This window comes from Poromitra crassiceps (assembly GCF_964638095.1).
Source record: "Poromitra crassiceps genome assembly, chromosome: 2".
Lineage (NCBI taxonomy): Eukaryota > Metazoa > Chordata > Actinopteri > Beryciformes > Melamphaidae > Poromitra > Poromitra crassiceps.
Genome location: NC_139624.1, coordinates 34907808 through 34925015, shown reverse-complemented (window position 1 = coordinate 34925015; position 17208 = coordinate 34907808). Strand labels below are relative to the sequence as shown.

The window sequence follows — 17208 nt, the reverse complement described above, 5'->3', positions numbered from 1 at the left end:
CAGCGCGTAACCTGGGCATCGACGAGTCAATGGTGAGGCGTTGGACGGTGCAGCAGGAGGAACTGTCTCAGTGCAAGAAGACCAAAAAGTCCTTCAGAGGTCATAAAAGCAGATGGCCCGAACTTGAAGATTCCCTTGAAGATTGGGTGTTGACCCAGAGAGCAGACGGCCGAGGCGTTTCCACGGTGCAGATCCGACTGAAGGCCAAAACAGTCGCCACCGAAATGAAAATTGAACATTTCATAGGTGGCCCATCTTGGTGCTTCCGATTCATGAGACGAAAGGGACTGTCCGTCCGGGCGAGAACTACTGAACAACTCCCTCCCGACTACCAGGAGAAAATCACAAACTTCGGCGAATTCACACAAAGGAAGATCACGGAATATTATAGGAGTGTGAAAACATCCACAATCACCAACGGGTTCCAAAACGCTGGACTGCTGCGGGATGAAGAGGATGACGCCGCCACAGCTGGCGCTGAGGGCCGTCAGAGGCTTCAGAGGCTGTTCGATGCCGACAGTGACGAAGAGGAGTTCGTTGGTTTTGAGTGACAATGAAGGAGAGAGGAGAGTGGTTGACGAAGCCACCCTGAACCTGTTCGTTTCCGACACTGAAGATGAGGACTTTGGTGGTTTCAGTACGCAGGAAGAAGAGGAAGACGAGGATTAGTGACTTGACTTTTCTGGTTACAGCCGTTTGCTGCACATATAGCCTATTGTTGTGTGATTTTGTCTGGGGATTAGTGACCTGACTTTTGTTTTGTTTTGTTGAAATGTTAATAAATGGGAGCTTCCCCAAACAGCCATCTCTTTCCCGACATTCCTCTCTGTGCACGAACCCTTTCATATGGTAATTAAACATCAAAACACCCGCGGCTTATAGTCCGGTGCGGCTTATATAAGAAAAAAATAGTCAACTTTGAAGGTGCGGCTTATAGACCGGTGCGCCTTATAGTCCGGAATTTACGGTATATATATGTGTGTGTGTGTGTGTGCGTGTGTGTGTGTGTGTGTGTGTGTGTGTGTGTGTGTTGGGTGTGGGTAGACGAAAATATTTGTAGAGAACTAATCAAAATAGTAGGGCTGTAAGTGTTCTCGTCTGTTAGAGCTCACAATTTGTGGATTGGGTTGCAACACTCAATTTGCACATCAAATTAATAGACTTTTCCATCTCTTTCAGTGTCTTGTTTGGTGAAATTTGAGGATTTCAAATTGGCATGTTTTGGGGTAAGACATGTCATTGGTCAAATTTCAGTAAGAGGCCTCATTTTGTTTTACTAATTTGTGAATACTGCAGCTATATATTAATGCAAATATCCATCACAGGAGTTGAAGTGTTAAGACTAGCATAGAGAATGAAGTATATTATTTCATCTTATTTCATTCATCTATACACACACACACACACACACACACACACACACACACACACACACACACACAGAGCAACCATGTTAATTGCTGAGTCACAGTGAGCAATAGTGTTGACCCACTTGTTCAGTGTGGCGGAAAGGTGGTCTAGCCGAGCCCCCCAGAGTCATACCTTCACCATCTGCTGAATCTGTTACCCGTTATCCGTTCACCATCACACCATCAAACCCAGAGATTCTTTTCCTCTAGCGTTGGTACATCAAATGTTTTCTCTTTGATCTCTTTTTGATCTTTTCTTCTTGGTTTTCGAGCACAAGCTCCAAGATGAAAATGTATCGAAGAGTATTGACAGAGGGCTAATCTGATTTGCTGTTTAGTTTTAGAATTCAGTATTTACTTATGTCAAACCGTGTTAACCATAACAAAATGAAAATGCGCTTCGGAGACAGAACCGGAAATGATATTGTGGCCAGCTTCACAGAGCACAGAACTCCCCGGCCCGCCTTCTCTCCTTTCACACATTTAAAGGGTGGCTTTACCGGTAATCAACCCACTTTGTATCATATATTATCATCTCGTTAATATAAGCATTTATCTTTACGGCTGTGCAATAAAATCGATGCGGCAATATATCGCAATACTTTTTTCCGCAATACTGTATCGATATTTCAGAAACATATTGTGATATATCGCCATATCGATTTTTTTGCACATCCGTGTGTTCAGTGACACAATAAGAATACTTTTTATTTCAGTGCGTTCAGTAAGGCACTCAACAGTTTTTACGAAATTTGTCCACTAAGTTGTCAATATAAAGTGATGTACATATTATTACACTACCTGGGTGGTACACAGCGTGTTGTATTTTTAGCTCTATTTTTAAATTTTCAGTAAATTATGTAGAGTATCGCAATATGTATTGTATCACAATGTATCGTGATACAATCGTATCGTGACCCATGTATTGTGATACGTATCGTATCGTGAGGTCCTTGCCAATACCCAGCCCTATTTATCTTCTCTCTCTGTTTACCTCACGGAGAAAAATGCTCCTGCTCCTGTCTGCAGAAACTCCGCCCCCACCAGCTGCAAGTCATTAAGGCTCTTAAGGCTCTCAATGCGATTCTCCGTGGATGTGCCATACTTAAAAAATAAAAATAAACAATAACAGGCGCCCTCGGAGCAGATTCTGCCTCTCCAACAGAACATCCGCAGCTCCGTTGTGACGTAAAACACATCAGAACGGAGCGCTTTGCCAGAGAAGGAAATGGGAGATTTCCGTGAGGAAAACAGAGAGAGAAGGTAATCACTGCCCGTGTGCTTATATTACCCAGATTATTAATGATACAAAGTGGGTTGATTACTGGTAAAGGCATATTTTAACCGCTTTGAACTTGCGCAATGCAAGACCCGCCTTAATGAGGTAACTGACAGGTGGACGCCCTGTGACAATGTTAATGTGTCCCCTCGAAATGTATTTGCAATTGCATTTTGCCAGGAGTGTATTAATATAATATATTATCTCCATGTAATTTGTCAGACAGGAGGCGCTGTTTTGCTTTTTACATTTCAATAGCCATTTCTATTTTGCCACCTTTACAGCATAATATTGTCTTTGATAAGGAAATGTAAAATGCCCTTTTAGAGAGTGCAAAACCATACATGTACTGTATAAGGTAAATGACATCAATTATCATTTTGACACCATTATTGCATAATCACATGAAACATATCTATGCAGTTCGGGAAATACATTTAAATTTTCCAATATGCATGATCATTTGACTAAAGCTAAAAACAAAGCGTGTAAATCTCTGTTTAAATTAAATGCAAATTACATTATTTAATTCTAATTTTCATTTTGAGCCGAAAACTGCACACATACAAGTGGGAAATTTAAATTCAAATGTAGGATTACATGGCCATTTTACATATTGCGTTTCCATTTGAATTATGCATGTGATACGCTTCCATAAGAGTGTGAGGTCAGTGAGTGCATCGGAGGGAGGAAGGGAGAGGGAAGGGGTGTGAGATAGAAAAAGATGGCGTGTGTGTGTGTGTGTGTGTGTGTGTGTGTGTGTGTGTGTGTGTGTGTGTGTAGAAAAAGATGGCGTGTGTGTGTGTGTGTGTGTGTGTGTGTGTGTGTGTGTGTGTGTGTGTGTGTGTGTGTGTGAGGCCTGACCTGTGTGTGCTGGTATGGGGTCAGCCAGAGTTCCCTTCCCCTCTCAGTGAAGTGTTTGTACGTGTGAGGGATCAGTGGCAGCGTTTGTGCTATCTACCCCCCTCTCTAGTCTGCAAGACTGGAAGAGCCTGTCTTAAGCTTGAGGTTAAACCTCTCTAGTCTCCAAGACTGGAAGAGCCTGTCTTAAGTAGGGATGGGCAACGAAATTCGACTTTTACTATTAAAAGTGGAAAATCATGTATTTAATTATTATTTATTTGTTACCGCCGCCTTCTCTTTAACACATTGAATGCCAGCCATGTTTTCATTCCTGTAGGTAAGTTGTGCCAGGGGTGTTTTTGACGATTCTGGCTCATTTTAGAACAGCCGAGGATTCTTTTCTGTTAAGAATTCATGAACAGCAATTATCTAAAAATAACTAATAGAATGTGTGCTTTCTCTGTCTAAAAGAGTTAGTTTGCAGAGTTAGTAGTTATGTAGATATTAGCCGTTGAGTACAGCATGGTTTCAGCGTCTGGAAATTTATTCAGAGATAAATGGCTTTTTGTGAAACAGTCACTTTAACCATTCATTTTTGGCATCAGTAAGACCGTCAGACATTCTAAACAATAGTTTTGAACAGTAATTTCCTCCATAACAACAGGAAACACCCCTCTCATTCAAACTCCTCCCTCCGTGTGTCTTCTCCTCCTTCCTCCTGGCTGTACAGCGGGCGTGTCAGAAGCGCTTTTGCTGCTGCCTGCCTGTGTGCCTGCCTGCCTGCTTGCCTGCGTGCGGACGCTCCTTGTGCGAGTCAAGATGGGCCGGGGAATGCGTGGGCGATGGGCAGATGTTGATTCTGGCCTTTCTGAGGTGTTTCAAAGTGTGTTTCACCTATGATCTATTTTGCAAATCGCTCTCCGCTCTCTGTGTGCTGCTGCCGGTGCGCGGCCGCTCTCAGGCAAGACAAGTCTTGAATGGATTACTGTAAAATCGCGTCACCATTTCCTTGAATGGCTTGCTACCGCGGTGTGTGTGTGTGTGTGTGTGTGTGTGTGTGTGTGTGTGTGTGTGTGTGTGTGTGTGTGTGTTCGCGCGTTGCTGCGCGGCTCTGGGGGGAAGGGATCTCTGTCCGTTCTGTGTGTGTGTCTCGGGCTTCTGACTGTAAAATCGCCATCGAAGAGGCGGCTGCTTTTGGTCCCGTGGCTTTTGGGTCCCATGGCTGTGGCTTCTCTCGGTCTCTGTCGCCACTTAGTGGTCGGTAAAATAGATTACACACATGCTCTTGCTCCAAATAGTTATCTCAAAGATGTAAAAGGGGTTGATTGATGTCCCACCGTCAAAAAAAAAAAATCTTTATGTAAGACGAGTTAGTCCGTCCTTGGCACTTAAGCGCTGGATTATGTAAGACGAGTTAGGTCGTCTATGGCACTTAATGTGTTAAGGATGACACTTTGTCCATGTGTTGTTGCCGTAGGAGCTGCGCACTGGAGCAGAACAGCTGTGACAGTAGCAGCACCAGTGAGCAGCACGCAGTAGGTCTAGAAACATTAGAAATGCTCTTAAACTGTCTACAGCACCACTCGGCCACAAGGAAAAGGTTTCAAGGCTTGTTACTGCATGAAGAAAAGCTGATATTCTGATATAACGTTGCTAACGGCTAACGTAAGTCTGGACAATAGGGTGCCAAAGTCACCCCCTCTCCCTGTCCATGAGATTTCATCCGCCATTAATTTTTCCATAAACCTTGTGTAAAATGCTTATAATTTGTTTTTACTTGGTCAAACCAAGCAATTCAACTATACTTAGAATTAGGGATGGGCATTTCTAGCAAAAACACTATTCGAAATTCGCTGGCCAAATTCGAATTTAATTCGAAATTCGAAAATAAATAAAAAAATGTAATTTTTTTTTTTTTTTTTTTTTTTTTTTTTTTTTTGTGAGTGAAATGTTGCATTGTCTCCCCTGATTCTAAGTCTACGGCTTTATTAATTAATATAAAAAGCTTCTGCTGTGGATTTTTAGCTCAAACAAGCATTGCACCACTGAAGTAAAGAACATGACATGACATTGACATTTTCGAAAATAAAAAACAGTTTTGACAATCATGAGTGGTTCATTAAATATTTAGTAGGCTCAGGTCTGAGTGCCAAAGGGGTGCCAAAGTCACCCCCTCTCCCTCTTCATGGGATTTCATCCGCCATTCATTTTTCCATAAACCTTGCTTAAAATGCTTATAAAAATTGTTTTACTTGCTCAAACCAAGCGATTTGACTATACTTAGAATCAGGGGAGACAATGCAACATTTCACTCAAAAAAAAAAAAAAAAATCGAATTTCGAATTTCAATAATAAAAGTCGACCTTGATAATAACAACAATTATTCGAAAATTTGAAATTCGATGCCCATCCCTACTTAGAATCAGGGGAGACCATGTAAAATTTGACTCACAAAAGAAATGTATATATATTTTCTTTTTTTTAGGGGTGGGCGAATTTCGACGAAAAGTCGACTTTGGCTAAGCTTGAGGTTAAACCTCTCTAGTCTGCAAGACTGGAAGAGCCTGTCTTAAGCTTGAGGCTAAACCTCTCTAGTCTGCAAGACTGGAAGAGCCTGTCTTAAGCTTGAGGCTAAAGCTCTCTAGTCTCCAAGACTGGAAGAGCCTGTCTTAAGCTTGAGGTTAAAAGCAGGAGCCGAGAAGGAGCACAAGCCGGAGTGGTTGACAGAGATTCAGGCTATGCAGCCGATAAGATGGAAGACCATATTGTGTTTTGCTCTTACGCTTTGGCAATTTAAGAATGATCTTCTTTATGCCAATAAGGTTTCTGCTGAATTGGAAGAGAGAGAAGGGAGGTACTGAGACAGTGACAGACAGAGATACATGATGTTATGGACCAACAAATGTGGCTACACAATATATCTCATCTGATCTTTCATTGTGGTTTTCTTGGACGTCCGGCTCCCCCTCCTTTTCTAACAGGAGATCAATGTTTTCCTGAGCACATTCCCTGACTTATCCAACCAAAGAGTAAAGAGATTGTGATTAATATGCCTTGTTTTCCTTTTCTCTCCCCTTCTCGAGGAAATACAATTATTCCGTCCGTTTTAAGCCCTCCCTCATAACGGCCTAATTTCCCAGTGTGGGACTCCATTAGCTGCTGCAGAATGGATGGCGTGAGTGGGCGGGGCCAATATTGATTGGAACAACAGTTGCAACACGCAGTATTAATGTCAGAAAGAATAGGCCGCTACATTAGACACAGAGAAATTCCTGTTGGAATCGATAGACGCGTGCAAAACACACACACACACACACACACACCACAGGCAGATGGAGGCCATTGGTGAAGGCCTAAGTGCTTGGATAATAACCATTTGATTGGGTTAACAGAGGCAGCTCTGTTTAGGTCGGCAGCTTTGCCTTACCCTAATATTAGGTTGTCTGTCTCCGTTTTCACCTCTGCGTTATTGAGCTGCCTCTATTAGTGAAAATCTACTTCATTGTAATGCTTGAGGAAGATAGGATGTACAAAATATGTTTATAGTTTCTCCACATTGCTCCCCGGCACACACAGCCACTCCTTCAGTTTGAAATAGAATTTATAGCACAGAGCATAATTAGCCCCAGGCCAGATTTGTCTTGCACATCAAGAGACCCAGTAGTGCGCGCACAAAAAAGGCACCCATTCATTGCATAAATGGGGTGATAATTCATCCATTCATTACATACAGTACATACAGAAACCGCAGAATTGGAAAGGCATGATGACATCCTGAACAGAAATCATCAGTCAAAGGCTAACCGAGGGAGGTTATGAATGAGGTGGCCATTTCTTTCTCTCTTTTTTTCTTGTTCCTTTTCGAAGCTGGTAATGTTTGGCTTGAGGGCAGGGCGCTCGATGTGTGTGTGAGCTTCAGTGAAGGGAATTCACAAGACCAGACGCTGCTTTGTCACTGTAGAAGAACTATTAGGGTACGGATGTCAAGGCAAGCAGCACATGACTTCAGCTGGGAACAGAGGACTTTGAGAGGCCTCTGGCTTCATTTAAAAGGTGTCAGCAGTTCTGACGAGACAGACACATTAGAGGATCTGTACGTCTCCTCCCTATCAGAGGCTCATGTAGACGATCTCCCTACACGCCTATGTAGGCTCATGTAGACGATCTCCCTACACGCCTATGTAGGCTCATGTAGACGATCTCCCTACACGCCTATGTAGCCTCATGTAGACGATCTCCCTACACGCCTATGTAGGCTCATGTAGACGATCTCCCTACACGCCTATGTAGGCTCATGTAGACGATTTCCTACACGCCTATGTAGGCTCATGTAGACGATCTCCCTACACGCCTATGTAGGCTCATGTAGACGATCTCCCTACACGCCTATGTAGGCTCATGTAGACGATCTCCCTACACGCCTATGTAGGCTCATGTAGACGATCTCCCTACACGCCTATGTAGGCTCATGTAGACGATCTCCCTACACGCCTATGTAGGCTCATGTAGACGATCTCCCTACACGCCTATGTAGGCTCATGTAGACGATCTCCCTACACGCCTATGTAGGCTCATGTAGACGATCTCCCTACACGCCTATGTAGGCTCATGTAGACGATCTCCCTACACGCCTATGTAGGCTCATGTAGATGATCTCCCTACACGCCTATGTAGGCTCATGTAGACGATCTCCCTACACGCCTATGTAGGCTCATGTAGACGATCTCCCTACACGTCTATGTAGGCTCATGTAGACGATCTCCCTACACGCCTATGTAGGCTCATGTAGACGATCTCCCTACACGCCTATGTAGGCTGAGGCTCATGTAGACGATCTCCCTACACGCCTATGTAGGCTCATGTAGACGATCTCCCTACACGCCTATGTAGGCTCAAGTAGATGATCTCCCTACACGTCTATGTAGGCCAACAGAGACATTTGCATTTCAGTCTGGCCTTGCTAGCATCTCTCCATGTACTGTAAAGGGGAATGATAACACACACAAAAAGACTCTTTGAAGCTGGCCCCCAATTTAGGTCATGGCAGAATTGTTAAACAATAGCTTTCCCCTTAGAAGAAGACAGCAGACCAGCAGACCCAGCTCTTACAGCTTTCCCCTTAGAAGAAGACAGCAGACCAGCAGACCCAGCTCTTACAGCTTTGCCCTTAGAAGAAGACAGCAGACCAGCAGACCCAGCTCTTACAGCTTTGCCCTTAGAAGAAGACAGCAGACCAGCAGACCCAGCTCTTACAGCTTTGCCCTTAGAAGAAGACAGCAGACCAGCAGACCCAGCTCTTACAGCTTTCCCCTTAGAAGAAGACAGCAGACCAGCAGACCCAGCTCTTACAGCTTTCCCCTTAGAAGAAGACAGCAGACCAGCAGACCCAGCTCTTACAGCTTTCCCCTTAGAAGAAGACAGCAGACCAGCAGACCCAGCTCTTACAGCTTTCCCCTTAGAAGAAGACAGCAGACCAGCAGACCCAGCTCTTACAGCTTTCCCCTTAGAAGAAGACAACAGACCAGCAGACCCAGCGTTAAGACTCTTAGAAAAGGAGATGGGAGTCTCCAAGAGCAAACTAAATAGGCCGGGAAGAGTTTATTTGTGGAAAATCTTGGCACATTGCTGCTTACACCAGGTGCTGGAACTCTCCCCCCCCCCCTCTTCTAATGTTTTGTAAGGGCTTATTTGAGTACAGTACATGTGTGGACTTTGTACTTGCATTGTGCTGTAACACTCTTGTAAGTACATTACAGAGTAATATTGTCTTACTGCAATACTTGTCCATAGGTTGATATACACACGCAGTGCTATTCTGCAGCATTGTGCTTGATAAATTGTAAGATACATTGCACACTTCAACGGCCAAAATACACTGGTAATGTGATATAGTTCCATAATTTGCTATAATTCTTTAAAATTTAAAAGGTTTTTATTCTCAGTCTTAGGGCGGGTTCACACCAGAAAGTGCGGGTCCTTGGTTCGGGCCAGAGAAGAGGATGATACATTGTTTAGTTTTTCAGCTGGTTCGGTTTGCGTTCACAAGGCCAAAATCCACTAGTCCTGCCCACACGAAGCAAAGTCACGTGGGCAGAAATCTCGTTCTGTTATCCACCTTATTTTTGTGAGGCTCTGCTGTAAAATATTTCTGGGAGCAATATCCGGACTAGAACGTGAGCAGCTGTGTGTTTACGCTGGCTTGACGCTGCCTGGATACTACTCTGCACTGTATGAGCGAGAAGCGCCCGGCTAGCGGGGTAATCTGCACTGCAGCCCATGACTGCAGCGCGTGCCTCCTCGCATCGCATTTTCTTGTTGAACTCCGACGTTAAAAGTTTGCTCGTCACAAAATAACACTAGTTTTGGGAATGTAGCCTAATAATGTTTTCTATCACATCCGCTAACCTGTTGCTCGTTGAACAAGTCGGCATTTATCAGCTCAGCTGCAACGTTTACAGACGGGTACATAGACGGGCTGTGTTGTGTCAAGCTAGACGTAACGGGGGAAGAGGACAGCAGAAGGAAGCAGCACCCATGGTGCATCATGGCCGCCAAAAATAACCCTGGCTGCCACTAGTCATTTTTGACTGTTTGTGATGTCGCTGGTAACTAGACGAGATAAGCTAGCTAACTGCTACAGCTAGCAAGCAGCTTCTTCTTCAGCGGGAGCTTCCAAAACAAAAAAATAACAAAAAAAAACCATGTGCTTCCTCTGACTAGTCCGGGTGGGGTTCACACCAGAAATGGGCCGCTCCAGAGTTCGCTTGAGAGCGGACCGAGACCACCTCTCACAGGCGAACCAGAGCGCGGTTTTTAGTCCGCACCAGAGTTCGATTAGGAGCGTTCACACCGACCCTATGGACCGTACTAAAGGGGAAAGGTCCGATAGACCGGACTAAACAAGGCTGGTGTGAACCCGCCCTTATTCATTTATATTGGGCGAGGGGGCTGTATGGTAGTGTATATATTCATGCATCCATTTAAAAACAAAATAGTTCGTGTGTGCGTGTGTACATTATGTGCTTCTGATTTGCGTTCAGGTTTGTTGTTTGTGTGGTACCTGTATGGTGTGTGTGTTGTTTGTGTGGTACCTGTATGGTGTGTGTGTGTTGTTGTTTGTGTGGTACCTGTATGGTGTGTGTGTATGTCTGTGTGTGTGTGCGTGGCGTGCACATTTAGGCACTAGATATGTTCCTCCCTCAACAGATGGCCTTTTCCACACACTCTGGGCTACAGCTCTTGAGCCCCAAAACACAAGCAAGAGAACCCACGTGCACACGCTTGTACGCAGATATGCCCTCATGCATAGTGCCAGAACAATTGCATAATGCATAATTTTGGAGACAACAGACACTCTTGGCAGATGGAGTTGTGACTCTAAAGATCACTCAGCTAACCATGGTACAATGTGTTAAATTGGCTCTTGGGCCTCTCGTTAGCACATTGTGTAACCCATGTATGGAGGTGCATCATCATCTTCAGTTGTTAGGCAGCCGTTACATTGTGAAAAAGGCTTGTATCACTGAGTTTTGTGCAGCAGGTAAATCACATCAGACTGACGCAGCCAGATCGGGTTGCGTCAGTGTGAGTTGACGTGAGCGCTGAAACAAGCCTACGCTGGTATTCCACATAACTCACAGTTGGCTGAATCCTGATTTTCATCCTGGATGCACTCATCGCCACTGGCTTCCACTGTTAGGAACACTCAGTATGTATCACCACTGGCTTCCACTGTTAAGAACACTCAGTATGTATCACCACTGGTTTCCACTGTTAGGAACACTCAGTATGTATCACCACTGGCTCCCACTGTTAAGAACACTCAGTATGTATCACCACTGGCTCCCACTGTTAAGAACACTCAGTATGTATCACCACTGGCTTCCACTGTTAAGAACACTCAGTATGTATCACCACTGGCTTCCACTGTTAGGAACACTCAGTATGTATCACCACTGGCTTCCACTGTTAGGAACACTCAGTATGTATCACCACTGGCTCCCACTGTTAGGAACACTCAGTATGTATCACCACTGGCTTCCACTGTTAGGAACACTCAGTATGTATCACCACTGGCTTCCACTGTTAAGAACACTCAGTATGTATCACCACTGGCTTCCACTGTTAGGAACACTTCCAGCAGCGCCGTCCTAACCAGCACTGGCAGTAATTATTGGCTCCTTGATTACGCTTGTACGCTAGCATAAAGCCCTGGATTCACTGTGATTTTCCCTGTCATTAATCTGCCTCCCCCCAACTCTCTCTGTCTCCCCCTGCCTCACCCCCCCCCCCCCCTCTCTCTCTGTCTCCCCCTCCCTCATCCCCCCTGAACAGGAAGCCTCGTCCTGTCTCCCAACTGGTCTCCCAGCAGCAGGTAACACAGCAGTTTGCGTCACCCACGCAGCCCAAGAAGGAGAAGAAGGAGAGAGTGGAGAAGGGCGACAGAGAGCCGGCACTCAAGAAGAACAGTCACAAGAAGATGAGGTAAACAAGCTGAGCCTGGGGATGAGGTAAACAAGATGAGCGCGGGGATGAGGTAAACAAGATGAGGCCGGTAAACAAGATGAGGCCGGGGATGAGGTAAACATGATGAGGCCGGTAAACAAGATGAGGCCGGGGATGAGGTAAACAAGATGAGGCCGGGGATGAGGTAAACATGATGAGGCCGGGGATGAGGTAAACAAGATGAGGCCGGGGATGAGGTAAACATGATGAGGCCAGGGATGAGGTAAACATGATGAGGCCAGGGATGAGGTAAACATGATGAGGCCGGGGATGAGGTAAACATGATGAGGCCGGTAAACAAGATGAGGCCGGGGATGAGGTAAACAAGATGAGGCCGGGGATGAGGTAAACAAGATGAGGCCGGGGATGAGGTAAACAAGCTGAGGCCGGGGATGAGGTAAACAAGCTGAGGCCGGGGATGAGGTAAACAAGATGAGGCCAGGGATGAGGTAAACATGATGAGGCCGGTAAACAAGATGAGGCCGGTAAACATGATGAGGCCGGGGATGAGGTAAACAAGATGAGGCCGGTAAACAAGATGAGGCCGGGGATGAGGTAAACATGATGAGGCCGGTAAACAAGATGAGGCCGGGGATGAGGTAAACAAGATGAGGCCGGGGATGAGGTAAACATGATGAGGCCGGGGATGAGGTAAACAAGATGAGGCCGGGGATGAGGTAAACATGATGAGGCCAGGGATGAGGTAAACATGATGAGGCCAGGGATGAGGTAAACATGATGAGGCCGGGGATGAGGTAAACATGATGAGGCCGGTAAACAAGATGAGGCCGGGGATGAGGTAAACAAGATGAGGCCGGGGATGAGGTAAACAAGATGAGGCCGGGGATGAGGTAAACAAGATGAGGCCGGGGATGAGGTAAACAAGCTGAGGCCGGGGATGAGGTAAACAAGCTGAGGCCGGGGATGAGGTAAACAAGATGAGGCCAGGGATGAGGTAAACATGATGAGGCCGGGGATGAGGTAAACATGATGAGGCCGGTAAACAAGATGAGGCCGGGGATGAGGTAAACAAGATGAGGCCGGGGATGAGGTAAACAAGATGAGGCCGGGGATGAGGTAAACAAGATGAGGCCGGGGATGAGGTAAACAAGATGAGGCCGGGGATGAGGTAAACAAGATGAGGCCGGGGATGAGGTAAACAAGATGAGGCCGGGGATGAGGTAAACAAGATGAGGCCGGGGATGAGGTAAACAAGATGAGGCCAGGGATGAGGTAAACATGATGAGGCCGGTAAACAAGATGAGGCCGGGGATGAGATAAACAAGATGAGGCCAGGGATGAGGTAAACATGATGAGGCCGGTAAACAAGATGAGGCCGGGGATGAGGTAAACAAGATGAGGCCGGGGATGAGGTAAACAAGATGAGGTCGGGGGCATGAAAAGGAATGGGATATTACAGGGATGCATGAATCAACACTGGATCATGTTTGATTGCCACCTGAACTTAGTTTGATGTTGTGTTGTCATAAAGTGCTTGGGTTTTCAAACAAGATACACATGAGATAAAAGTAGGAAGGTGCTCTTAGTGTTTGGTGTTTTCAGTGGAATTGTAAAGAATAAATATGAGGACTGAGGTGCTCTTTACTTTTGAATAACAGTGCCTTCGCGTTTGGGTAGACTGTATTTTGCACTCTGTTTGAGATAGTCGATAACTAGGGATGAGATAATGATATATTGAAATTAATTATATTGCAATACAAAAATGTGACAATGCGTATCGTGGGAAAGAAAAATGAATCGCAGTATTAACTACATTTTATTCTGCTGTAGTCATCACAAATGAGACGGCTGGCCCATCACAATTTCTCAAGCTCTCCATCCAAATGATATTATTCACACTTTGTAATGACATTTTTAAATAGTTGTTTACATTCGAGTAAGCAGTAATCAACACAACTCTGCACAGTCACACTTGGTTGTCATTAAGCTTTTATTTATTACATTGTATCACTATTGCGTATCGAATTGTATCGTGAAATAATCATATCATCCCATCCCTATCAATGCTAAATAGCATCACATTTGTTTGGTAGATAACCGAAAAGCAGACATGAAACAGAACATAGAAAACAGATATCCTTTGTTTACTCTTACTAATCTTTGTTATTCTGCCTTTCCCCAACCCCTTCCGTGCGCCCGCCAGGCCGCGGTTAAAAAACATCGACCGCAGCAGCGCGCAGCACCTGGAGGTGACGGTGGGCGACCTGACGGTCATCATAACGGACTTTAAGGAGAAGGCCAAGCCCTCGGCCACGTCGGCCACGCCCAGCACCGGCACCGCCTCCACGGCCGAGCAGCACAGCCAGCACGGCTCCAGCTCAGAGAACACAGAGAAGGGGGCGGGGCTGTCCCGCTCCTCCTCGCCCCGGCCGGAGGGAGCCTCTGTGAACGGAGAGTCCCACTGAAACCGCCCTCTGACCCATCGCTTGAGGATCCCTGTCACCCCCACCTTAGGGCTGCACCATATTGACAAAAACATCAGATCATGTTTTTTCCCTTGCTTGTTTTTTTCTGGATATCGCGATTGCAGTAAGAATTGCGATACATTTGAACAGATTTTTCAGCATTGTTTCTTTTTCAGTGACTTAAAGGTGTTCAAGAGTGAATTGTTTGGGGGAGGACAGAAAATTAGATGCCAATGTTGCAGATTTGGCCGCTTTGAATCCAATGAAAGATTCTCCACAGCACTGGAATTCCCTCTTTAGAAAGCTCTCTGAAACGCCTGTCCTAAAACCACACAGCGTCTTGGAAATTGCAGTAATCAGTTGTTTGTCTGTGCAGCCCTGCCCTTCCCCAGCATCATCCGTAAGTGGCAGAGTGAGAGATTCTTCCCCCATTTTGAATTTTCAGCCTCCATATGGAATCTTTACCTTACTTACTTTGAACTTCCAAATACCTCCATCCTCACAGTGAACCTTTGCTCTCCATCTTGATCCTGGAAGCTGTAAGTTCTGGACTGGCTCGACTAGAGAACTGGGAGCGATCCTTGCGCTGTGGTTTTTCCACTGCCTTAGTGCCGTACGCATACTGGCACCACTCTGTGGGATTTTCCAATTTCCATTCTGTTTAGTGCAGTTGGGTTTGCTGCAGGTATGCTCGACGCGTGCTGCTAAAGCACCTGAACATAGTTGGAACCAGCCCACTTCTTCTAAAGGATGCTGGCAGGAATGATCATCTTAAAGGATAATACCAGTGTTTTTTAAGTTTGCCAATGCTCTATGACGCTCCTCTCCTTTACATTATTCTTGATGGGTTCTGCACACAGTTGGCATAGTTGGAGAGATCAAGGCTTTCAGAAGAAGCCATTTATTGCCATTCTTCATCATTCTTGCAATTACCTAAAACAACCTCCACAGAGTTAGATAGATAATCCATCACAGTGAACACTTTAATGTGGCTTTGTCAGAGTTTCTGTTTTGCTGTTCTTTCATTGTGCCTAAATTGAGTGTTTTCATATCAGTGCACACATTCATTCAGCCTCTCTCATTGGACCAGAGTATATTTCAGGTTCTCTGATTGGAAGAGCGAGTGTGCCTCACACAATGTTAAACATAATGCTGACATCCTTTGTGATTATGTTACGCTCTCCCATAGGAAGAATGTCTCCACCAGAAAATAATCCCTCAAAAACATGTCACCTTACAAACTATAGTGTCACATTGGGTGTCTTTGTTAGCCGGGACTGCAGTTAATTTCAAGCTAGTTTTTGGTTTGTTTTAAATACGAGTACATGTTTAAAAAAAATCCTATTTCATATGTCACGGTGGGGTCTGGGGACCACCAGGGGTCCTTGAAGGGGTTCCAAGAGGTGCCCAGCAAATTGATGCAAATTTCACCATTATTTCATCTACAAGAACTTAACACAATAAGAGAGTGTGTAAAAATGACTATTTTCAGCATAGGTTCATTGTTATCCCTATACCTAAAATACAGATAGTCATAGTTTTCTGGAGAAAATCATATCTGACAATGGGAACATTCTCAGATTTGGGTCGAAGAGGCAAAATCTCATTAAATGGGGCTATGTGGCCCTGATGTGCTATAAATTAGGGGTCCTTGATATGAAAAAGTTGACTGATGTATATGGCAATGTAGTAAAGGGACTATAACACTAAATGACACTGGTGGCTCTCCTTATAACCTGTTGCTTGTACACAAACATGGCGTCACCTGCTCAGCGTTCTAATGGAAATCCAGAGGGTGCTGCAGCTGCACCCCCCGCTGGCCCAGTATGGATACAGCACGGTGGTTGTCCAATGGGAGAAACTCAAATAGTCTGGGAGCCAGGTTTTGAGTTGTGGACACGCACATTCAGTAGCTGTATAGGTTATGGCTTGGCAATACGATGGACTTCAGAAGCTGCTGAGATTCCTCCACTTCGGTGTCGTCCAGTGGAGGAGCCTTGGAACACACTAAACTCCTGGCAGAGCGACTTTACATCCGCATTAATGAACAGTGACTTTTAAAAACCTGTAGAATAATAAAACGTTAGACAAGCAGGATATTTCTCGATCTATTGTACTACAATGTTTTAATGTGGTTGTATTATACATCATACCAGTGTTATTGTCAAGATTTTTACTTTATAATAACAGTTTAGGGCAGTTCCTGAGAACTGTCATGGCATGATAATAATATGGTCCTGGTATATGTAATGTGGGACAGGCTATGTCTCTTAGTTTGTAAGTATCATTTAATGTGTTAGAGACATTCTCATTGGTTCACTCTAGCTGGGACTAGGGGCGTGGACTCATGAGGACTATTTGGAGAAACGTTTGTCATTGGTTGTGTCAAAAATGGAAAGACTTATTAGTTGGAAATGCATCAGCGTCACTTGTTGATAAAATTGCATCTTTTGTTTTGCTTTGCCATGCTCTTGTTTTAAAATGTGTGGATTGGTTTATTACATGTCTGAATAAGAAAATTAGTGAAATTACATGTTGTCTCTCACCTTTAAATGCAAACAGCCCTCCCGCACACACACCTATGCATATTCAAATGTACAGATGCACATTTACGTACACACTCATTCACACACATTGAGTATTTTTCTTGGTGTGTATCCTATGCTATCTCAGATAGCATATTGCCCTCTACAAACAAGCAAATATGATTTGTTTATTATTTATTTTTCAGTTCCTGAATTTTAGC

At 44.8% G+C, this 17208-nt stretch overlaps 1 protein-coding gene across 2 annotated transcripts in view; it reads left to right on the top strand.

Annotated features, from left to right (window-relative positions):
• Positions 1-16925, top strand: part of LOC310796695 (YY1-associated factor 2-like) — a 39721-nt gene extending 22796 nt beyond the window's left edge. For both annotated transcript variants that reach the window (XM_083658939.1, XM_083658938.1), the window contains exons 3-4: positions 11866-12015; positions 14201-16925. In XM_083658939.1, the coding sequence (XP_083515065.1) occupies positions 11866-12015; positions 14201-14462 (412 nt within the window). In that variant the 3' untranslated portion in view covers positions 14463-16925. The remainder of the gene's footprint in view (positions 1-11865; positions 12016-14200) is intronic.
• The last annotated feature ends 283 nt before the right edge of the window (positions 16926-17208 follow it).